The sequence below is a fragment of the Cibotium barometz genome, chromosome 2 (genome assembly GCF_041138505.1).
Source record: "Cibotium barometz isolate CiBa-2024 chromosome 2, ASM4113850v1, whole genome shotgun sequence".
Lineage (NCBI taxonomy): Eukaryota > Viridiplantae > Streptophyta > Polypodiopsida > Cyatheales > Cibotiaceae > Cibotium > Cibotium barometz.
Window position 1 is genome coordinate 5,927,548 of NC_141047.1, and position 24,698 is coordinate 5,952,245.

Below are 24,698 nucleotides of genomic sequence, written 5' to 3' on the forward strand. Positions count from 1 at the left end.
TCTCTGAGAAGGAATTGGTGAAGCTACCCACCTTGTCTCTTTGGGCAGAGAGTACTGCTCAATTCATGGCCAGGTTGCGGCTATGGTAGAAAAGATGCGAAGAAATCAATGAGCCTTTTCTCACACACCCATCCCCATCCACCCTAGCCTCTAATGGCTCCATCTGGTCCTTGCTAAGGGCCATTATGAAGATGCAGTTGTCTGTCATCAGGCAGTAGACAAATCCCTCTAGAACATCTTATTGTCTTGGAATGACTTTGTCAGGAGCACGAGAAGGCCATGGAGACTTTGCACCTTAGAGTTTCAGTGGAAGAGTCCAAGTGGAAACAAGATGCGGAGCAGGCCCGCCGCATGTGGAGTTTGGGATCAATCGCATCCGTCAAGAGGATGCCGATAGACAACAATAGATGGAATAACATTAACTCTAGGAGAAAGAACACCAGATGAGAGAAACATGCTAGTTTCCTCAGCAATTGTCTCGCCACTCGAATGCTGTGAACCCCTTTCTCGAAAAAAGTACAACAATAAGCTTGACCCTACTACTATGCATTTTTGGATTCTCCAATTTGAAGCATATTTTGATGTCGTATGAAAGTCCGATATGGAGAAAGTTTTTTTAGCCAACTATTACCTGGCCGATGGTGCTTGCTTGGTGGCTAGTTTGGTCAGGTGCCCACATTGGCCCAGATGGTTGAGGCAATTACCAGTGGAACGTATTCATTTCCGACTTGAAATGATAGTTCCTGCTACCACAATACTTATTGAGACTTGAGGATGAGTTTCGCAGGAAGTTCAAAAGACTAGTTCTCCAGTATGATAATAAGGTCACAAATTTGGCCTTGCAGTTGCGTATGCCAGATGCCGAGAAGCTGGGAGCCATCCTGAATGGATTGGACTCCCCACTTCAGTGGGATGTGAGGTGCTTTGAGCCCGAGATCATGGCAAGCCCAAGACAACACCATCCCAACCTTTCCGCCCAAGCCACAATAGGTTGATAGCGCTGTCCTCAAGGTCCATGCCAGCACTGTCCTCAGGGTCCATCCCAATGTAGGGTTCCAGAGGCTGTAGCTTTAAGTCCACTAGGACCACCCCAAGCTTACTCCGGATTAGAAAGCTAAGGAGGGTAGGAATTTTGGTGATATGCTAGTGTCTCCTTGGAGGTGAATAGCGGCTAACATGACCTTTTCTAGGTAGGAATTTTGGTGATATGCTAGTGTCTCCTTGGAGGTGAATAGCGGCTAACATGACCTTTTCTAGGTTGGATTGATGAACACCAACAAAATATAAACTGATGAAGCCAATACTGAACAACATTTGCATCAAGCTTACCATCATACTTACTGAACTCTATCTTCTCCGAGAGTCCCATGATCTCGATGGTTGTGGTGCGGGTTGAACTGTGAGAGGCAAGGCTTCGAACTCCTTGTGATTGTGATCCGTCATGGTACTAAGGTGGTTGTACCACTCTCGGCGAGGCTGTTCCTTGTCCTCCTTGGCCTTCTCGACTGCATGCTGACAGTACGCTGTGAGGGAAGCTTGCAACGCCTTCATCTCCATGAGACACTGTCCTTTCCCTCTTGTGCCTTGGCTGCGAGAGCAGCCCGTATACGCTCGGCCTTGATCACGACGGAAGCCCACGACCTCTCAGCCTCAGCTGCAATAGAAGCCCACAGTTGCTCCATCTCCATCGCATGTGCGTTGGTGCCATTTGTCCTCTAGATCTCCTTGGCACTTGGGTTGCAATGCTGGAAGCAGTGTTTGAACTGTGGACTGAAGCATAGATTGCATTATAGCCATGTAGGTACCCATGGAAAGGGAAAAACTCGGAGTAGAGGCTTGTTGGGTCGAGACATGGGTGACTCTGGCTGATCCCTCTCTATCCTGGAATTACATTCTTGGTTACTGACAGTGGGAGCGTCTATTCGTGCCTGAACGGAAGTATACTATCCACCTGGCACCTGCGCAGCGCCCTCTGCTCGCGTCTCTTATCCCACCCACTGGTGCGCACCGGCTCCATCTGCCTCCCTTGTCCCACACACCCTTCCTCAGGCCCCCAAGGCAGCAACATAAGCATTTGATACAGTGCCCAGAGCCAGATTGATGAGGCCATTACAGGAGATGGGGATACCCACAGAGCTCATATGGGGGATTATGGCTTTATATAGATCAGTTTTTGCAGGACAGGTATGCACCCCAGAGGGGGTCTCTACTTTGGTTCACTCCACTATAGGAGTGAAGCAAGGTTGCCCGTTATCTCCTTCATTGTTTGGTATGTATGTGGATGAGGCTTCTGACTACATTGAGAGATTGGGGGACAGAGGAGCCCAGCTAGCAGGTACTTGGATCCCACTATTGTTATATGCTGATGATATTGTGTTGATCTCTGACTCCCCTGAGGGTATGCAGCGTCATCTGGATGCTTTACATGAGTTTGCACATGATAGTGGATTCTCTGTCAACCTACACCCGCACCTTTATCCCCCACTACACATTACGTCACTACTCATTTCACCCATGATAGCGATCATATCTATTGCAATCACATCTACCACGGCCTCTTATCGATGGATCCAGCTGCACCTCTTGACACTCTCACTTCTCAGCTCACAGCACTTCTCCATTCATCTGCTATTGCCAGCTTCCCCCATACCTCTCATTCCACTGCCAACCCTGGATTGGGACAATGCCCCAGAATAGTTGGTATGATGACGAGTGCCGCACTACACGTGCCTGTCTTTTACGAGAAGTAGCTACGGGCCAAACCTCGAGCTGACATGCTTAGAGACTAAACTATTCCCTTACTCCTCAAGTAAAAAACCTGCACATGAAGTAGAGAAATATTGGGAGCTATACGAACTATTCTTGAGCGGTAACTTTGAGGAGGCATGGTGCCGGATACGGGAACGCTGACCACCCACACCAATCACTGACACACATACGCCCACTCATTATATCACATTCTTGATCAGCCCCCCCCTTCCACACCCACCAGAACTTCGCCCCACTACATCTAGCTTTTTCACCGCAAACATGGTGGAGGAAGCTATGAGGAGACTCGAGCATTGTCGCTCCTAGGATCTCACAGGGATTAGAGGAGAGCACCTCTCCTATGCCTCCGAAACCCTCGCTCCACTTATAGCGCACATATTTAACAGAGCACTTTCGGAGGGCTTTCCACACACTTGGTCTCTTCATACTATTGCCCCTATCCACAAGGTTGGGGATACCATGGATCCCAGCAACTACAGGACCAGTATGATCGGCCATATCATGGCCAAGCTTTATGGATCAGTTCTCGAGGCACAATTCGGTGCCTTGGCAGAGAGGGAGGGCTTGCGTGCACCAGGCCAGGTTGGCTTCCGTCGGAACTTCCGTACATTAGATCATATCTTCACTATCAGGAGCCTCATTGAGCAGGCTAAGGCGGATAGCAGACGCCTTTATTGCTGCTTTGTGGATTTCCGTGAAGCCTTTTGACACAGTGCCACGTGACCGCTTGCTCTAGAGGTTGCAATTACTGGGGGTTCCATCAGATATGAGAGTTAGATGCCCAACGGGCTTTTCAGAGGAGATCACTAGCACCATTGGGGTGAAATAGGGTGCCCCCTATCTCCACACTCTTTGGTATCTATATTGGTGATATCTCAGCCTTTATTGACCATGCAGGCCGGAGGCACTCTCATTGCTATACTCCTATATGCTGATGACATAGTGCTTATCTCAGATTCTCAGGTTGGACTACCGCGTCATATGGATGCACTGCAGGATTTTTGTACACGGCGGGGGCTCTCAGTTAACCTTGGGAAAACCAAGGTGATGGTCTTTCACACTATCCGCAAAGTGATGAAGGATCAGTTAACCTTGGGAAAACCAAGGCGATGGTCTTTCACACTTATCGGAAAGTGATGAAGGATACAGTGATCACATACAGAGATAGTAGAGTGTAGGTGACTAGTTCTTATGTCTACCTTGGGGTTACCTTCACCAGTACAGGGGGACGTTTCTCCATGCGGCAGGCCTCCCAGGATAGATTGACCAAAGGATATGTCGTACTAGTCCTCCTGGAGTGCTAGTGCCATCAGTCTCACTTCCAAGAACCCCGGACGAAAGGGTGGCTCTTTGACCCCTTGGTCACTCCAACGATGATGTATGCAGCTCCCTTTTGGGCACCAGGATTATCCTCGGTAGACTGGTAGTGGATTGAGCGGCCTCTAATCCTCATGCTATCACGGATGATTCGCAGCAAACCATCTGTCCCACATCATATCATTCAAGCGGAGTTTGATGAATCCCCCATGGTTATAGAGGCACTCCTCGAGATAGTTACCTATATACAAAGAGTGAGAGAGACGGACCCTCGCCTAGCCCTGGAGTCTTCATAGGCGATTGTTGTGAGAGGCACACACTCATCTTGTTGTATGGCTCTGTTATCACATGGTTTATGGCACATGGGCTTCAGATTGACCAGCTCCCTCCCTACCAGTATGACCCAGACTCACCATTTTCATCGTTGTTGGGGTTCCACGGCCGGACGTAGAGGAAGGGGAGTCACCGTCGATCCGAAAGTACCGGGAGGCACAGGCATAGACGTGAGATCGTGTCAACGCTAGGGTCCGTTCGTTTATCTTCCTTAACTGCACACAGCAGGTAATCAATCATGTAAAGCATATGACGCTGGCCAGAGGTATATGGCAGCATTTGGCTTCTCTTTACAACAGGGTATCGCCCATGAAGAGGATTTCCTTGGAAGTACAGATGTGGGTTATGAGCCCTGCAAAGTCGTTGACGATGCGGGAGTATATTAACAAGCTACGGGCTCTTCAGGAGGAAGTTCTTCACGCTGGGAAGGAGATATCGTCAGAGGACATGGCCATAACGTTGCTGTCGCATTTGCCCTCTCAGTACTCAGCATTTTACTCGTCTTTCTCCCATTAACGTAACCCTCCATTTGTACGCCCTCAATTGTCTCAATTTCAACTGACCCTTGAGGTGTGATCTCGGACACTCAGAAGGGTCCTAGACCTCTGTACTTGAGTTTCTTTTTTATGGTGCTCCCTACACTATACATGAGGACAAGGTCCCCCATTTGCAGTTCTTTTTGTTTTAAGTTATTGTCGAACCAATGTTTTCTTTGTAGTTTTTCGACCATAAGTCCATGCGATGCAGTTAGTCTGGTTTCATCAAGCTTCTGTAAATCGATTAGCATTTTAGCTAATACATTTTCCATAAAACATTCTTGCACCGCAATTCTTAAGCTTGGAACTAAGTATTCCATAGCCTTTGTTGAGTTATACGGTGCGGAATGCCAGACATCTTATCTTGGGACACAATCAGAGTGTCCCTACCCTTAGACCCCATTGGGAATCTTATGGCATTTCGACTGACATTCAGAGGGTATTTTGGTGGAGATTGTGGCATTCTTATAGGAAGCCACGTATTTCCTCCTTTATCTAGGTTTCTCTTCATGGTGGTCTGGCCACCAATCAGTGGAGGTCTGTTACTGGTGTTTGCCCAGCATGCCCTAGATGTGCAGGAGTTTCGGAGTCAGTTTACCATTGTTTATGGGAATGCAAGGAAGCACAGAGGGTTTGGTCTGCGATTGCACACCTCTTTGGTAGGATTAAGAGGGATACTATCATTTCTTTTGGTTCTATCATTTGGTTGACACAGTCTGGGCCTCAGCTGAGGTTCGAGGGGACTGACAGCAGCTTGGCCATTATGGTTAGGCAAGGAGTTGCTCGGCAGTGTTGTCTTCAGGATTTGCGACTTTCACACTTTGTTCCTCCGGCACAGAGGTTAGACAGCTCTTGGGAGATTATTGCTAGCATCTCAGCCTGGAATATCTGGAAGGCTAGATGCACTGAGGCCATTGAGGGTACTCCCGTTCTTGTTTCTCAGTGTCTTTGCAGGATTTGGAGTGATATTATTCACACCATTATGGCTACCTGGGCCAGAATCCTAGGATCTTCGAGGGTTGCGGAGAGGAAGCGCAGCCAGTTTATGAGAGAGTGGGACATTGGTATCTTTTTCACATCCTCTCATTCGGAACCCTATTGGCAGCACAGGGCTCCTGATTGGTTGAGATCTCCACCTTGCTTGGTGTGAAATCTCCATTTTGTAAATTTTTTCATACTTAATAGAAGTCTCCTTTTCAGAAAAAAAAAAGAAGGAAAAACATTCTCTTCTTTTTCAATAAGTCATTGATCAAGATACCATTGCCTTTTCAGAGAGGGGTTCGGTCCTATTAGCTGTATCATGGATTATCGAGACCATAGATGTATGGGCTTGTTCTTGTTGGAGCTACGACGACACAGAGAGAGCCTCCTCAAAGCACAAACCTCACGAGCTAGTTCAGCCCAGCTTAGGATCACCGCCTTCTTCCAGCCCCAGCATGCTGTACCTAGTCCACCAGCAGATCGGGCACATCATCAAACGAGGACAATATCTAGGAGCATAGGGGTTACTCTACCGCGAGCCAAAGTGCTCCAAGTTGCGAGACGACCTTGGCCACCAGTCCGTCAGGCTCAGATCGATGTGATCCTTACACGTCACTCCTCTTCTTCTCAGCTTCTCTTCACTATTTGAGATCTTGCGGCCACCCTCTCCTGCCCGATGATGGATCTCCTCCATGGACCCCTCCCCTCCATAGATTCGGGATAGAGTGCATTATGATCATTCTTGTATACTTGATAGCATGCTCCCCTGTTTGTTCTCTCCATTTACCTAGCAGTTAGCTTCAGTTACTAGGTTTCCAGTTTCAGTTTCAGTTTTATTTCAGTTTTCCATGATGATGATATTCCATGGATACTTGTAATCATCTTTTGTCTCATAGGCCCATCGGGCCTTTTGTGAGACGTAAATATAACTTTTTTTCTCCTCGCTGCCCTAGAGCTGTGCGTTTCTCTCCTCGCTGCCTTAGAGCTGTGCGTTTTGCTCTCCTTTTTGCTGATGGACCTGGTCGCCTTGCCCTTTAACTGGAAGTACCCCTCCCTTGCTTGCCCTTGGCTGAGAACTGGATGCTCCACAGGTTGGCTATGACAAGATGAGAACCTCAGCCCCCAAAGTCTCTATAAATAGGGGTTCCATGGCTGATCTAGGGATGGCCCCAAGACCTGCATGATAAGGTGTTCCGGAGCACACATCTACAAAGAACTTTATGCCAATTTGAGACATGGGTGCCCACAACAGGTCCACCCTGTTCCCACATGTTTTGACATTACTCATGCCCATTTTAAGTCCTAAACACGAGGATGCTGATGGGCTGCTGTCCACAGCCACCATGGCCCCTAACTGAACCATTGCTAGTGACCACAGGGAAATGTGGCTTTCTCACATGGCAAGACACACTTGCCCGGGACTTGGACAAGGACTTGACCCTAGATTTGGCTGTCCCAGACACCCAACCATGTGTTGAGTAGGCCTGTTCAACATTATATTTTGTATAGAGGGTTACAAAATATTTGTGCCATGGGCATGATTGGACCAAACCCTAAAGACCTAGATGGCACCTAATGACCTGTCCCTTGGGCTAGGGCTCCCAATTTGCTCAAGGTCTATTAGAAAAGTGATCCTCTGTCTTAGATGAAGGAGAATGTCTACATGGCACCCTAGGACAGGGGGTGCACATGAGTCCATGACATTCAAAGATTGGTGTGGGGTATTCCAGGTTATCGTTTGTGGTTCTGCTAACTTTAAACGGTGCCTTGTCTAACTATGCTGATTCTGACTTGTGTGGACTATATAGAGCAGCAGGTTTGTAACTCATTGCTTTTTTACTCGATGCAGTTGCTTGAGTTTTTTGCCATTCGGAAAGTTCAAAGAATACTTGGTAATTAAGATCTTGTTCACGGAATTACAGATGGTTGAAAGGCTCGATGAAGGTGCTCTTCCACCAGAAATTGCTCCATTGGACTATTGTGGCCTCTACAAGGTTGCATTAAAATCCAATGTTTTTACTCCAATGATTTCTTGAAAAGCGTTTAATGTTTGGTTTGATGGCCTGTTTGTGATAGGTGTCTCATGTTTGAAAGTTATTTTCAAGATTGATCAATGTCTTAGTGCAGGTTGTTGCCAAAGCACTGTTCAAAGCTCATGTTGAAGGACAACTCAAGGTTTGTATCATCTGTCGTGCTGCCTCGAAGCTGAATCGTTTTTTTTCTTTGTTTTGAGAGGGTTGTGAAAATCATTTTGAAGAATGTTTTCCTGCGGCACTTTTTGAGTACATTGGGTTATGAGGTGTCTAGAATGAAATTATAAATGAGCCAGAACGATTTGTAGAGCTTGACCCAGAGTTGCCTTTGGCACTTCTCGATCAAAAAGAAGTAAGGCTTCTTTCTTTATGCCTTTGTACTTTGCCATTTGATAGCAGTGGCTATCTGACTGGGGTTAGCGCTTACTTTTGACTATCATTGACCTGCTTTTATCTTTTTTGCACGGTTGTTCAACATGCAAGCAGGCAGGAAAGAGGTTGATTCTTATTACGAATTCAGATTATCACTACACAAACAAGATGATGCAACATGCTTTCAACCGATTTCTGCCAGATGCCATGGATTGGCGAGCACTTTTTGACATGGTAATTTGTTCATAAAGCAGCTTCATCTATAAGCTTGAAAAATGTCTATGGCAGATGGGTTTTCCTGCCCTTGTTTTCAAATGTCTATGGAAGATGGGTTTTCCTGCTCTTGTTTTTGAATTAAAAGGGCTGTCTATCATGTGGAAAGGGGCCTGTGCTACTCTGGACATTCGGAAAAGGGAATTAAATACATTCAAACACACTGGAACAAGCCTGGAAGAAAAATCCATGGAGTCATCAGGCGAACTTGGCACAAGAAAAGGGGTGGGGCCGAGGGCATTGTAAAAGAAGTAGATACAGCAAGTTTGGGAGATGTTCCTAAGGTTGCACCAATGCAGAGGGTTGAATCGTCCATGTTTTTTTGTTTTTGTGGAGACCCATGGTGAATGTTTCAACGCTCTGACCTCTCAAACTGCTGACTGTTGTGTCATCACGAGTACTATGTCACAGCTATAGGTGTTTCCGTGAAAGAAGACCAAGTACCACTTTTGTGTGCTCTTGACTGTGCTAGGGAAAGGGCAACCGAATACAAGGCTGCTGAGGGAATGCTTTCAAGGTGGAGAAAGCACAAGGCAGGATTGTTCTTAGCTTTTTCCTTTCCATTTGAAGGCTTAAAAAAGAAGTTTTGAGTAGATTTTCTGGTGGCTTACTTGCAAAGGTGCCATTTGGCAAAACAACACCATAGTTGAGGGAAAGAGGGAAACGGAAACGAATACAGAAACAAAAATTTTGAGGAGAGCCGAAACGGAAACAGAAACGCCATGTCAGCAAGGAGGGCTAAAGGAGGGGAGGGGTTGAAAGTTCATGATTGTTTGTATGCACATGAGATCCCATTATGACATGAATTTTATGGTTTATAAGAATAAAAGGGGAATAAAAGGGATATCAATTGTTGCAGTGTGACATTTTCTTACTAGTTCATGTTGATTTGGGTGGAAAGATCTCCGAAACGTGTGGTGTTGTGGGAAACGGTAAGTTGAAACGTTTCCCCTGTTAGTTGAAACGTTTTGGGCAGCCGTTTCGGGGTGACCGAAACGCGTTTCAATCCCCTACCTACACTGAAACGTGTTCGGCCCTCAAAAACGGCTGTTTTGGGCGTTTCCCGTAACTATGAGTTACAGCACTTTGGTGCTTTTTCTTGTGAAGACTAAAATCAGGCTCTGCTCTTGTGTGGGCAGCTTGAGTGAGCTGGTTATTCAACTGGCCTGAAGCTATGCTGCTTATGCATGAAACCAAGCATTTGTGTATTTTCTTTGTATAGGATTGTAGGCTGGTGTGCAGGATAGGTAGGCTCTCAGCATGAATCAGTGGGAGTTGTGAGTGCTGCTGGGTAGAACTAATGCCAATGATGCAAGGGTGCATGCATGAAAGTTTGCGCCACTGCTAGAGAGTGTCACCAATCCGGGCATGTTCTTATGTGAAAGGACTCTGGGATTCCAAGGTGCCCCCCCAAAAAAAAGTAGAAGTACTGAGAACAGGGGATTTCCATTTCGCATGCATGTGCATAAATCTTGGATGCATGTGAATGCATTAGTCCTTGATCCAAAAGGAGTTGGACAATCCATACTACGATGTCCAAATCCTTGACAGTCAGTAGAGTGCCCTTGTCTGTTGATAAATTTATAGCATTTTACAGGGTTTAAAGCATGTGAAAAGAGGCCAAAAAGGGTACATTTTAATGATGACCAAGTTATAAGCCTTTGTGGTGTTCACATTCATTTCAATGAAAGGGGTCATTACTAATAATTTTGGGCACCACATGGGTAGAGGACAACTCATTTGGCAATATAGACTTGTGGAGAGGAGGAATCGAATAGAAGCTGCCACATGTCTCCAAGAGAAAATGAATTCCATTTATGTGGACTTTCCAAGAATCGACCACCCTGCATCCATAAAGCAGGTGGATAGGGCCCTCTTTCGCCAGGGGATCACACTGAAGTTTGCTGTACGTTGTTTTTCCCCAACGACTGCTCTTGCGTGCATTTGCTTCTCTCTCTTTTCTAGAACCCGGCTGAAGGTGTTCCTTCCGCCTACTGTACGGTTCTTTCCTTTCCTCATTACGGTGCCGGATGTGCCTACGGTACGGTCTTTTTGGACCAACTGCTGGTGCTTTTCTCAACTGTTGTACCAGTTGCACCATTGGTAGCTGCTGTTCGACTGCTGGTGGTTTTCCGACCGTTGTACCAGCTGTACGATCCTGTATTTGCAACTCGACTGACTTTAGCTGTTCGACCTGCTGCACCATTCTGTACCCGCTGGCTAACTGCAAGACATGCATGGTGGGGGGCCAATGCATCACAAGGCAAAGCCAAACCATGGCTGTAACACAACGCAAGAACAAGGGCTTCATGAACATGGTGCCTGTCATGGTTGTTTTTCATACTCGTACGAATCTATTCGTATTGTACAGTTTGTATGGTATGGTTCTGTACAATATCGTACGATATGAGCCCCCCACCTCCTCCCCCCCCCCCCGCCCCAATCTTGAAAAAAAATTCAAAATGCCCAACAAAAATTGAAATCTTGCTCAACTAAGATCCCAAATGCCCGCAATACTTCGCAACTTTCGTGTCCACTCAGCATTCCATATGGGATTGCTGGAAGACCCAAAAAATCTGGCAAGGTAGACTGGTAGTGTACACTTGATTAGTAGGATGAGGAGAGAATCTTGCTACATCACTTGGAGATCCCTAGTATAGGTAGGCTAGACAGTCAGATCCTCAAGTTATGAAGGAGGGAGAAGATTTGGACACAACCATTTTGATCTACAGAGAAGTCCCTAAACCTATCACCCTAGATGCACTGCTCATATCTGTGTAAGGACGGTCCCTTAGTCATAAACAGTACACTGGGAGACCTTTGGTATCGCGTTACCCATGCAGGCTCTTTTTTTGGAGGCAACTGGGAGATCCAATTGGAAGAGACACATCTCCATGTTTTGGTTCCTCGAGTACTGTGGACCCCCCCCCCCCCCCAAGCTTCCCTCACATTCAAGCTTGAAGCTACATAGATTGATAGTGAAAAAAAAACCCGTATTTTATCGTACGGTATCCCAAAATTTCATATTGTACCAAAAATTCCCGTACAGTATCGTATTTTCGTACCGTCACAACTATGGTGCCTATGAACCAGCGCAAAGCAAGGGAAAGAATGGCGGTCGTTGAAAGTGCTGCTAGGTGTTGCATAGCAAGGTGGTCAGTGGTGTGAAAGAGAGCATCACAAGCTGTCGAACCTTCTGCACCCTGTTGAGGTTTGGAGTTTTTCTCTAGAAGAGCTGCAGAGTATTCAGCATTGAACATCTTCTCTACTGCTGATTTGGGGGTTTCTCAAAGTGGGCTGCAAGGTATCTAGTTGCATCATGGTCCTTGGTGGGTTACCTCCTGCAAGAAGCAAAGAAGGTTAGCCATTTGGGAAGAATGGTTTAGTGAAGGATCTTCAAGAGGAGTAAACTCCCTGATGTACCTAGTCCGGGCTGTACAGCTTGGACAAGGTTTCTTTTGTTTCTTTGTTATTGATTTCATGCATGTACTGGAAACGTGGTGCAAGAGCACCCTCGTACTTGTACCAAAGAAATACGCCTTGGAATGAAGTTTTTCCTAGGGGGGGGGTGGGGGGGGGGGGCAGCCCGTTCCAGCCCCAGTGATATGTTGAGAGGTTAACTTTTCTTCAGTGTGAAATTTTCCATTTGTTTGCAAGTGTATTCAAACTAGGATCGGTATTACTCGGGTGCGCGTGCTGTTAGAGAGAGAGAGAGAGAGAGAGAGAGAGAGAGAGAGAGAGAGATTTTATTTATGTCAATGAAAGATTCAAAGGGTCCGTGAGTCCAAAAATAGTACATTCTGTGCCAACAAAACATGAAAGGGTACTAACTGCCCAAAAAGCAGGATCCACGTACTACGTGAGTCTTAGATGCACAATGGAATGAGCCCCACCAATCATGTAGTATCCTCATCAGAGCCGAACAGGTGGTGTCAACGTCTATCTCTCGTGGGGCAAACCACTCCGTTGCATTGAATTGTTAGTGTTGGACTCACACACTACACACACAGAATCCTGCAAATTAGGGTTAGGTGCAGGAAGAAGAAGCTCACAAGGAAATGAGAGAGAGAGAGAGAGAGAGAGAGAGAGAGAGAGAGCCAAAAGTGTGGTAGCCACAAAATGCAAGTCAACACTTGCATGTGTATCACATCCATATAATATAGAAGCACAAAATATTATATGGATAGAGTGTCCTTTCACACTTGATATCGAAGGAGAAAAACCACATGGGAAAAAGTGCCCTTGGTTAAGCCCTGTTCACACATAGCACTACCATAAGTGAGTATATGCCTACAAATCCCCCCTTTAGTGAAAGTGTGAACCTGTACAAGGTAGCAGATCACTCTCTGTATGAGAGTGCCCAAAGCTTTGCGGAAAGCTTCAAACTTTTCTTGAGGTAAAGCCTTTGTGAATAGATCTGCAACATTATCCTGTGTAGGGCAGTAAGATAAATTGATCTCCCTTGCATGTAACCTCTCTCTAACATAGTGATAATGAATCTCAATGTGCTTGGTACGTGCATGAAATACGGGATTTCGTGCCACGGCCATAGCACCCTGGCTATCAGTGAGAATGGTAGTGGGTGTCTGCTGACACTCACGAAGATCAGCCAATAGTCTCCTCAACCATACACAATCTACTGTAGCTGTGCAGACTGCCCTGAACTCAGCCTCGCAAGTAGATGTGGCAACAGTGGGTTGCTTTTTGCTCAACCAAGATATGTATGAACTGCCAAGAAAAAAACAATTCCCACTGGTGGATTGCTTGGTATCATAATCACCAGCCTAATCCGAATCACTGTATGCATAAAGCTGCAAGCTGCCCCCCTTGGGATAGAACAAACCAAGATCCAGGGTACCCTGAAGATAACGAAAAATGCGTTTGACTGCTTGCCAATGCTTTGTGCCTGGGTTGTGCATGAATTTGCTCAACAAAGACACCCCAAAAGATATGTCAGGCCTCGTGGTACACAAGTAAATGAGGCATCCCACTGCCTGGTTGTAAATGCCGGTCTCAAAAGGCTCTCTGTCACCATCTGGTCCATCTCCATTTATGGAGCCACTTCTATGGGACTGTCACTCCATAGAGCGGCCAGATTTGTGCCATGTTCACATGAGGCCAGGCTAGTGTCCCATGTGAAAGGGCCAGTTTTATGGTGTCACATGGACGGGAGCCAGATCAGTGCCACTCGTGTGCGACCAGTGCTGCGTCACATGGACGGGAATCAGTTTCGTGTCACCCGTGTGTGATTTGCTTCGTGCTGTATGGACGGGAGCCTATTGGTGCCACCCGTGATGGCCAGGATGGTGTCTTACCTATGGGGCTGTCACTCCATAGGAAGACCAGGACATTTATTTATATTTGTCGCGCCAGTTTTGTGCCCGACAGGAACCTCTTGTACAAGTTTCATGAAAGGGAGATTTCGTCCATTATTTGTGCACATGCATTTATGCTTGCATGCATAAATTTGTTTTTGCATGACTTGTTTGCGTGTGTCTGCCTGTTATGCCATGCCAGTACACTGGACGGGGATGCCCCCAGTGTACCGTGGAATGCTGTTTGCTGACTTGGTGGTGTGGCGTGTGAACAGGTGGTAAGTATTTCCATTTTGGCCCTTTTAAAAGGTAAAATCCATAAACTATGGTTAACTTTAATGTTTATAAGGTAATGTGTTCACACACATTTAAGAAAAGGGGCTGGACATTTCTTTTTGATGGTGCCCATAGTATTAAATTGGTATAAAGGCTTTATAACCTTTGAAAAAGGTATTGCATGAAACATTGGTATTTATTCCCCACGTGGGTGGTGGTTGGATATCTTTTCTCTCCATCGCATGCAATCCCTCTCTCTTCATCGCCTGCAATCCCTCTCTCACCATCTCCTGGTATCCTCCATTTTGTACCCGCTGGCTGTACCTTCTTGCAGGGCTGCCCACGCCTGCTGTACCCACAGTCGTACTTGCCTGAAGGGCTGCCCACGCCTGCTGTACCTACAGTTGTACTTGCCTGCAGGGCTGCCCACACCTGCTGTACCTGCCTGCAGGGCTGCCCACGCCTGCTGTACCTGTACTTGTTGTACCACCTGACCAAAACCTGTTGTTCTTGCAACTGTTGGCTGCCCACGTGTACCTGTTGGCTGCCCATATGTACCTGTTGTACTTGACTGCACCTGGCTGTTGAACTCACTGTACCAGTTGTACAAACAGTACTTGCTGTACCTGCACACATGTGAAGTTCTTGACGTGCTTGATTGTACCTGCTACAAATTGTATCGGTCGTATCTGGATTTCACCGTACCAGGTGCTCTCATATTTTTCTCATTTGTATAAATCTGAAATTTGCAAATTTAAATTCAGAGAATGCTTTAAGTTGTGTAGTGCAGGAACATGGCATGTATATGCTCACCATGTTCAGGAAATTCTTCCTGGTGTGGCTAGTATATTTCCTTGTGAGGTGTTGTTAACCGCGCTCTCAGAGCTTCTGAGAGCTAGTGAAGGTTAGACTCACCAGGGAATTTGGGAGCAAAGCTCGTTGGGGAAAACCAGGCCACGTTTCCTCCGCGGTGTACTCCTTGGCCTGCGTTAGTACGGGCGTGCGTGTTGGTGCACGGTGTCGTGCCATGGCACGTCTATGGTGTGAAACCGTGCATGTGAGGCCATCAAATACACATCCAGATGCATTGGGTTAAGTGCCATGACGAGTCATTATATGATGCCATGTACATATGTTCATATTGTATATGAGGTTCAATAAGATGAGCTGAGGCTCAGCCAGGTTTCGAAGCTTCTGACAGTGTGGTGTGAATTGTGGAGGATTTTTTTTATGCTTATGGAGAACTTTGGGGCTAGCAGACACCTTGTGCCTTGATAGGACTGGATTATGCTTGTGGTTCGACTGCTTTATTGATTCCATGAGATGGTGAATTGCTCATAAGCTGTGCCTAACATGGTTGAGTTGATATTAGCACTGAGACAGAGGACTTTATGGTGCATAATGGTTGTGGTCTTGATCGTATGCTTTAGATGGCAAGGTCGTATATGCAATAAGGTTACCAAATGAAGCCTACCTTGATGTGGTGTGGGAGACCTTAGCAAGGCTATGGTGTGAGAAAGTTAATTTTTAATGAATATTACTTGAAAAAAATACGCGTGGAATGGTAGGCGCAGTGAAGAAATTTAAAATGGGAAAAGCGCGATTTTAGCTGCAAAAGGTGGATGGCGCCGACTTCCTCGCGGGAATGAAGAGAAAAAACCAGAGAATTGGTGCGGTGCTTATCAGAGAGGGTCTGCAGAAAAAAAACGATGGACAGAAGCGTGTTCGACCAGTGTTTTTGATTTCACGCATTCGGCGACTGTCGATGGTGTGTTGGGGCTTGAATTAGAGAGCAGAATTACTACTCTCTATTGATACGACTTCTACAAAATTACAAAAATCAGCTATGCGCCAGCTGTGCGCCGTCTGCAGCAAAGTGTGGGAAATGATTTTGAAAAGAAAATCGAATAAAATTGCTTTCCCCGCCTTCAGATAAGTAAAAATTAGATTAAATTTCATTTCCTACCTTCCACGTTGTAAATTCATGATGCCAATAAACCTTCAAAGGTTTTGTTAAAGGTGATTTGAAATGAAGAGATGTGAGGATATAGCATCAAGGGACATGGAATCAAAGAGTCAGAAATACAGCAACGACTCTAGTGAAAATTGACTTTGATTCTATCTTAGTGGATCTAAATGCAGGCCATGGATCTCTTTTAAAATCATGTGAATATGTTAAAGTTATGCCATATATCATTTTGTGTTTGTGAGTTGTTGGAATTTTAAGCCAGATTTTCAGGTGATAAAGAACATTATGAGATGTTGGGAATGGTGACAATGGATGTATGGAATGAAAAGGGTCACATGTATGTTGGAAATACTTAAAGGTTATGTTATGCCTACATGTGAATAGCTGGAAAGTTTTGGAAAAAGAAGCCAGTGAATCTATGCTTGGAAAGGGAAAAGCAATTGGAACACGGATACAAGGATGGATTTGTCCTATGCTTTTTGGGAAATTTTGAATGTGAGTTTCCTTGTTAGGTTTGGTACCAACTCTCACAGCTAGAAGTCTCGTACTTTCCTGGCTATTCCGCACACGTCACGACAACGGTCCCGGAAGACCAGTGAAAGGCACGTGTACACCCAGTGAAGGTGGGAATGAGCCTGTGATTTGGGGCTACTCCGACCAACACCTCTTCATCGACTTGAACCAGTTTTATTTGGTTGTTTTCACTCCCTTGTGGAGAAATCTGGCCTGTTAGGCCTGTGACACTTGTACAAATATAAATACTCCAAGAAATACAAAAAGTATTGAGGGGGGGGGCCTGCGGTCCTTTCCGGCCCCAGTGCTGGCGTTATTTGTATTTCCAGTATTTCTAGTATTTGTGTTGCCGATGTTGTTTCCATTGTTGAATATTAGTTAAATTAAGTGTTCTAAATATGTGTATATTGTCTTCCGATCTGTAGGCCTCCTGTAGGGAGCGGTCACATTGGTATCAGAGCCCGGTCGTCTCTCTTTCTCAAGAGGAGACACGGAGTTTTGAGATCGGAAGCAAGCACGCACACTTAATTCAATGGACAGCCAGGGCAACCCATTGGAAGTGCCGAATTCGAGGGGCCAATCAAGTGCTTCATGGGATTCCGATGCATTGCATGGAAGGCATAAGGCTCTTGAGAGAGTCTATGACAGTGCATACATGGAACAGCCATCACGTGGTAAAGAACCCATGCACGAGGAAGAGCCCAATGCATTGAGGGCTGAGTTGGAGCACATGAAGAGGCTCTTGCAGAGGCAAAAGAGCAAGAGTTGAAATTCTTGCATGAAGACCCCCATGTACAAAGTGTCATAGAAGCCAAGAAAGCTAATGCTATGGTGGACATGACTTTTGAGTCTATGGCTCGAGAAGTGGGCAAGAAGCCAAGGGAGTTGGCACTCTCTTATCTTATCTGCAAGGGTGACCTTAAAGAGGGAGCGGATGGACAGCTTATGTTCAAGAATCCACCCCGTTTGCAGCATGGAGACCCAGGCTCTCAAAGGTTTAGATCATACTTGCATAAAGAAGAAGTTTCGGTCACCTCCCGCCATGCATCCACTCCTCATGGCACAGGAGGAAACGGATTTATGCATGCTGAAGGCCATTTGGATTCTAGGTATGTACATCATGGGGACAGTGGTCGGCATGCAAGCCGAAAGACTTTGCCCATTGAGTTTTCTCGTGGTGAGACATTGCATCATTTGGGGAGGTCACATGCATCGGGGCTCAGATTCATAATGCACATGCCACCGTGCCTTTTAAAACATCTTTGGTTGCCTATGAAGCCCATGCAGAGAGGGCTGCTCCGTTGGATAAGGAGAAGAGAAAAAGAGAAGAACATGTACCACATCCCAAGAAGCTCAAGGAAGTTTCGTTCCGGATTGCAACCAGCTTATCGTTCGGGCATTGAATTGCACCTGAAACACACTCTGCAACAGCCTATAGCCTCTGCTCTTGCTACGGAGCAATTGGTGCTCAAAATTAAGCAAGATCAAGGGGGTTCTAAGGGCAAAGAGAAGGCTGTCCCAAACCTGCAAAAAGGTGGACAGCCACCTAAAAAGAGCGTCCGGGATGTCCAGAAGGGTGGTAAAGCTGAAAATACCCCATCCAAGGATCATGGGCCAAAGAAGAACAAATTTGGCTTTGACCCGAGCAAAGGGAGCAATATGCAAAGGAGGGAAAATTCTTTTCTTGTGGCAGCAAAGAGCATATGTTTAGACAATGCCCCAACCGCAAACCAAAGCATGAGGACAAGCAACCCAAGGCAAATGTGCATGCAGTTCCTGATGTGCAGGGAAACACAAAGCATGATGGAAAAGAGAGGATGGTATGCAAAGCATGGGGTCAAATCAAGGATCAGTCCGCTCTATTTATGTTTGATGATTGTGCAACAGATAACTTCATCTCTATTCAGATGATAGCCGCCTTGGGTATTGAGGTTGAGGACATGGGGCCTCAAATTGCCTTTGTTGGTAAAGAGGTGCAGGTTACCCCACTCATTGGGAAGTTGCACATACATATTCAGGGTTATCTTGATCATGAGCATTTCTTGGTTGTCCCACTTAATGGATGCGATGTATTGCTTGGCAAGCCATGGGGCCTCAAATTGCCTTTGTTGGTAAAGAGGTGCAGGTTACCCCACTCATTGGGAAGTTGTACATACATATTCAGGGTTATCTTGATCATGAGCATTTCTTGGTTGTCCCACTTAATGGATGCGATGTATTGCTTGGCAAGCCATGGGGCCTCAAATTGCCTTTGTTGGTAAAGAGGTGCAGGTTACCCCACTCATTGGGAAGTTGCACATACATATCAGGGTTATCTTGATCATGAGCATTTCTTGGTTGTCCCACTTAATGGTTGCGATGTATTGCTTGGCAAGCCATGGCATCATAGGCTTGAGCCCCGCAAAGAGTACAAGACAAACAGGATTTCCTTTATGCAGAGGCCGCATGCATGCTATTGATGCTGGCAAGGAAGGGGATTCTATCCCAGCTGTATCTCACATCCAGATTAATAAAGCAATGAAAAAGAGTCTTTCTGCGTACTTGGTTTTGGTTCGTGATAGCATTGAACCAAGTCATCAAAATGTGGATGTTTTGACTCAGGATAGGTTGAATTTTCTTCATGCATACAAAGATTGTTTTGCTGATGCATTGCCAACAGCATTACCTCCTCAAAGGCCCGAGGATCAGCCAAGTTCCTCACCTTATTGCTCTTTCGTGCTTCTTGTTCCAAAGAAAGATGGGTCATTCCGTATGTGTGTGGATTATAGAGCTCTAAATAAGCTCACCATCAAGAATAGATTTTCAATCCTGCGTATTGATGACATTTTGGATAAGCTTGATGGCTCGGCTTGTTTCAGCCGTATTGATTTGAAGAGTGGTTATCACCAGATATGAGTGGTGCCACACAGGATGTCCACAATACTGCATTCAGGACAGCTTTTGGATTGTATGAATTTTTGGTGATGCCTTTTAGTCTCACCAATGCCCGAGCCACATTCAATCGTAAGATGGATAGGACTTTCCGACCCCATCGAAAATTCACAGGTGTATTCTTTGATGACATCTTGGTTTTCTCCAAGAATGAGCAGGAGCATAGGACTCATTTGGCCACAGTGTTTGAAGAGTTGCGGAAGCATAAACTCTTCATTAATGCCAAGAAAAGTGAGTTCTTTCTTTCAGAAATACACTATTTGGGTCACATTGTATCCAAGGATGGAGTAAGAATGGATCCTGCCAAGATTGAAACCATTCGGAATTGGCCAGAGTTGCAAAATGTACATCCAGTACGTAGTTTTCTGGGGTTATGTTTGTATTACAGGCGCTTCATAAGGCATTTTGCTATGATTGCCCCCCCTCTACATGATCTCACGAAGAAGAAAGCCACTTTTAAATGGACCCCAAAGGAGCACGATGCCTTCTTGCAACTCAAGAATGCTATCATATGTGGACCCGTATTGATTGTTCCGGACTTGCAAAGGTCATTTATAGTGGAATGTGATGCTTGTGGCTATTGTGTAGGGACTGTCCTAAATCAAGAAGGTCATGTAGTTGCATATGAGAGCCGTCGATTGCATGATACCGAGCTTCATATGGATATCTACGAGAAAGAGCTCTTGGGTGTAATTCATGCCTTAAAGATATGGAAACATTATCTTCTTGGGGCTGAATTTGTAGTCAAGACAAATCATCAAAGCTTGAGATACTTTTTGTCTCACACAAAGCTTTCGGAGAAGAAGATGAGAATGGCAAACTTTCTTTCCATGTTTCATTTTCAGATTGTACATACTCCGGGAAAGAAGAATGTAGTGGCAAATGCATTATCCAGGAGGCCTTATGTGGCTGCAGTTTCAGTGGCCTCTCATGGGGACTTATCTGCCATGCAAGATTTGTATCATTTGGATGTTGATTTTTGCCATATATGGATTGATTTGATGGCTGGTCACTCACATGCCTCTTATGTGATCAAAGAGGGTTATCTTATGAATGATAACTGCTTATGTGTGGTGAACGATATGCGTCCAAAGGTTATGGAGGAATGTCACGCTCCACCTTATGCTGGTCATAGAGGTATCATGCCTACTACACGCATGATTGAGAGATATTTCTTTTGGCCAAGCATGCGTAAAGACATTGAGGCATATGTACGTGCATGTCTTACTTGCCAAAAGGTGAAATTTGACAGGCAAAAGCCTCCAGGTTTGCTGCCATTGCCTATTCCCTCGTAGTCATGGGAAATTATTACTATGGACTTTATTATGGACTTGCCTAGATCCCAGCATGGGAATGATGCTATTTTGGACAGGTTTAGCAAGCAAGCTCACTTCTTACCCGTCAAGAAAACCATTAAAGTTGATCATATGGTGAGGCTTTTTCTTGCTAACATCTTCAAGCATCATGGTATGCCTAAGTCCATTGTTGGGGATAGAGATCCCAGGACTACGAGCCTCTTCTGGAGGGCTTTATTTGATAACAAGGGCACTAAACTTGAGTTTTCATCAGCTTATCATCCCCAAACGGATGGCCAAAGTGAAGCTGCAAATTCAGCCGTGTTGGATTTGTTGAAGTTTTACGTGGCAGATCAAAAGACTGCATGGGAGAAGTATCTTCCACTTGTAGAGTTTGCCTACGACAACACAGTTCATGCCTCTCGGGAAAGGCCCTGTTTGAGATTATTTATGGCAGAGTGGTCTTGCCACCCATCCTTCGTACAAAGGATGAGATTTTTGAAGCTGATGAGTATGTGCGTGACTTGGATGTAGCCTTTGCTCAGGTGCGGACAGCCATTGCAAGATGACAAGATAAGCTTAAAAGGGTTGCTGACAAGCATAGAAGAGACATGCAAGTCAAGCAAGGTGATTGGGTATTGCTGAAATTTGAGAAAGCTAGGCTTCGGAAGAGGCCAGGACGAGAGGGATCATATCCAAAGCTTTCTACTGGATATTATGGACCCTTCCAAGTGATTGACAAGATCAATGAAGTGTCCTTCAGGCTTGCTTTACCCAGCCATTGGAAGATTCACAATGTTTTTCATGTGAGTCTTTTGCGGAAGTATGTGGGGCCAGATCCAGAGGAGCCTGTCAGAGAAGATCCGCCAGAAGTTGTTGAGCTTGAGGAGATTCTTCAGCCAGAGCAGATTGTATTTCACGAGGAGAGAAAGTTACCACATGGAAAGCTTTCTAGGAGATACCTTGTGAAATTTAAAAATTATTTACCAATTAATGCAAAGTGGGTAGATGAGGATTATTTTGCTGACTACCCTCAGCTTCTACAGGCATATCTTAAGGCTTTTCAATTGAGGTTAATTGTTTAGAAGCCCGGGGGAATGTCACCATTTGGTCCATCTCCATTTCTGGAGCCACTTCTATGGGAATGTCACTCCATAGAGCGGCCAAATTTGTGCCATGTTCACATGGGGCCAGGCCAGTGTCCCATGTGAAAGGGCCAGTTTTATGGTGTCACATGGACGGGAGCCAGAGCAGTGCCACCCATGTGCGACCAGTGCTGCGTCACATGGACGAGAACCAGTTTCGTGTCACCCGTGTGTGATTTGCTTCGTGCTGTATGGACGGGAGCCTGTTGGTGCCACCCGTGTATGGCCAGGATGGTGTCTTACCTATGGGATTGTCACTCCATAGGAAGACCAGGACATACTTATTTATACTTGTCGTGCCATTTTTGTGCCTGACAGGAACCTCTTGTACAAGTTTCATGAAAGGGAGATTTCGTCCATTATTTGTGCACATGCATTTATGCCTGCATGCATAAATTTATTTTTGCATGACTTGTTTGCATGTGTCCTTGTTATGCCGTGCCAGTACACTGGACGGGGATGCCCCCAGTGTACCGTGGAATGTTGTTTGCTGACTTGGTGGTGTGGCGTGTGAACAGGTGGTAAGTATTTCCATTTTGGCCCTTTTAAAAGGTAAAATCCATAAACTATGGTTCACTTTAATTTTTATAAGCTAAATGTGTTCACACATTTAAAAAAAGGGGCTGGACATTTCTTTTTGATGGTGCCCACAGTATTTTTTTTTTCCCGAGAAAAGATCCTTTCATTAGTTATATAAAAACGCCCGTAGGGCTACAAAAGATCTCTCCTGCTCCTAAGAGAGATAGAGCAGCAAATACAGCATGGCAGCCCGGGAGACTCTCCCTAGGTGCTGCAAAATACAAGCATCAGTACAAAGAACTGAGCGGCTAAATCATACAATAGGGGGGGGAAGAGCCAAACAGGTGGCCTGTAGTGCCAACGGGGGGATCCCGTGTGTAAGGTGTAGAAAGGGCCACAGCGCCAAGTGGTGTGAAAGGCCTGGCGCCGTAAGATCGCCTCATCCGAGTCTCCCCGGATGCGGTCGTACTGTCCTCGCAGGGTGTGGATCAACTCCTGCCAAATCCCCCGTACAGTCTGTGCTGGTGGCTCCAATCTCCCCTCAAAGGCCATAAAGCACCGGGTCCTCCAGGTGAACCAGATGGTGAGGCTGCTGAGGAGCTCCCATCGTAAATCCCTCTCCTGTGTCCAGCTGGCGGACGAGAAATCCGGTGCCGGAACCAAGCGAGGCTGGCCCCTAATAAATCCGATGGCCTGACTGCCCTGCTCCATCTCATAGCCCATAGCAGGCCCTGTCGAAGTCGACCAAGCAGCGGCACCCCACGTAAACATACCCTCTGGAGAGAGGGGGGCCAGAATACGTAGCATCCGCAGCCAAATCTGCTGTGCCTGAGGGCAGTCCCAAAGGCAATGTCTCTGTGTCTCCATAGGGTGGCCGCATCGGACGCAGGCCGCCGGAAGACCGCTGTAAACAAGCCAAGTGCCAACTGCTGAGCCCCTGTGGGCGACCAGCCACTGAAAAGCCGAGATCCTGCGGGCCTGTCGACTAGCCCAGAGCCGAGCCCAGAAATCCTCTAGGAACTCCTGTGAGAGTCCATGTAGTCGCCAATGCCCCGCTGCCGCTGGAGAAACCGTTCTCCTCGCCGTCAAAATATGCCGCCCCAGCCGAACAGTATACTGGAAAAAGGTGATCTCTGTGGCCTCAAGGGATGCATAAGGATCATGCCACTCGTACTCCCCGGGGTCCCACTGTAGCCGGGCCAAGGGGCGCGCTGCATATGTCCATATGCGCCAATCCGGGAGCACATCAGCAGGGTCGGGGTCAATATGCCACTTTCGAGAAGCGGCGGCCACTACCCGAATCCTCTGAAAGGTGCACTCTGCAACCAAAGGCGACTCCACCTCCACTCTCTGGAGTCTGCCCTCATCCTGAATCTCATAGTAGAGGCATCTGCCATCCTCAATGCTAGCTCTGACAGCAATCAGGATCTCCAACTGTGTAAAGGCTCCCATCCACCGTGGGGCCACTGGCTCGAGAGGCGTGAACCACTCCTCTGTGAGTGCCTCCTGTATATCATCCCTCATAATCAACCCCCCTCTGAAGTGACTCAGACTCTCCACCTGGATCTCCTCTGGTAGACTGCAGAAAGCCTGCCAGTCTCCAAAACTACGAGCTGGGCCTGCCGCTAAAGGTCCCCAGGCTAGACGAGGCCGAGAACCCAGCATATGACCCTGCTCCGTGCGAACCACTGGGCTCCAGATGAGCGGCTGTCTGGCCCGCTCCTCAACACAAGAAGGAGGCCGCTGAGAGAGCCCTGGTCTCAGCAGCTCCCAAGCTCTCAAGATACTCAAAGCAAATCTGTCCTCCCATCCTCTACTGAGGCCTGTCCTCCTCATCTCTATGAAGATCCAGCGAATCTCTGGTGCCCAAGTACCCCCTGCTGGGGGCGCCCGAGCCTGCAGTCGCTGCAAGAGGAGCTCTTTCCAAGGCTCAGCGCCTGGAAGCAACCCCCGAACAATAAGCTTCCCCAATAAGGCTCTACTCTGATCGACTGGATCTATAATGCCCAAACCGCCCTGAGCCAGCGGAAGTGTAATAACTGCCCATGCAACCTTTGCCCGAGCTGGCTGACCGTCCCTCCCAGACCACAGAAAGTTCCTGATCAGCCTCTGTACCTGGCT

The 24,698-nt window shown here is 46.5% G+C and overlaps 1 protein-coding gene across 1 annotated transcript in view; it reads left to right on the plus strand.

Annotated features, from left to right (window-relative positions):
- The window catches only part of LOC147640574 (HAD-superfamily hydrolase, subfamily IG, 5'-nucleotidase), a 155,579-nt gene that overhangs the window by 63,374 nt on the left and 67,507 nt on the right, over positions 1-24,698 (plus strand). Inside the window, exons 7-10 of the mRNA XM_086813089.1 lie at positions 7,859-7,930; positions 8,064-8,111; positions 8,244-8,321; positions 8,456-8,575. Coding sequence (XP_086669215.1) covers positions 7,859-7,930; positions 8,064-8,111; positions 8,244-8,321; positions 8,456-8,575 — 318 coding nt within the window. The remainder of the gene's footprint in view (positions 1-7,858; positions 7,931-8,063; positions 8,112-8,243; positions 8,322-8,455; positions 8,576-24,698) is intronic.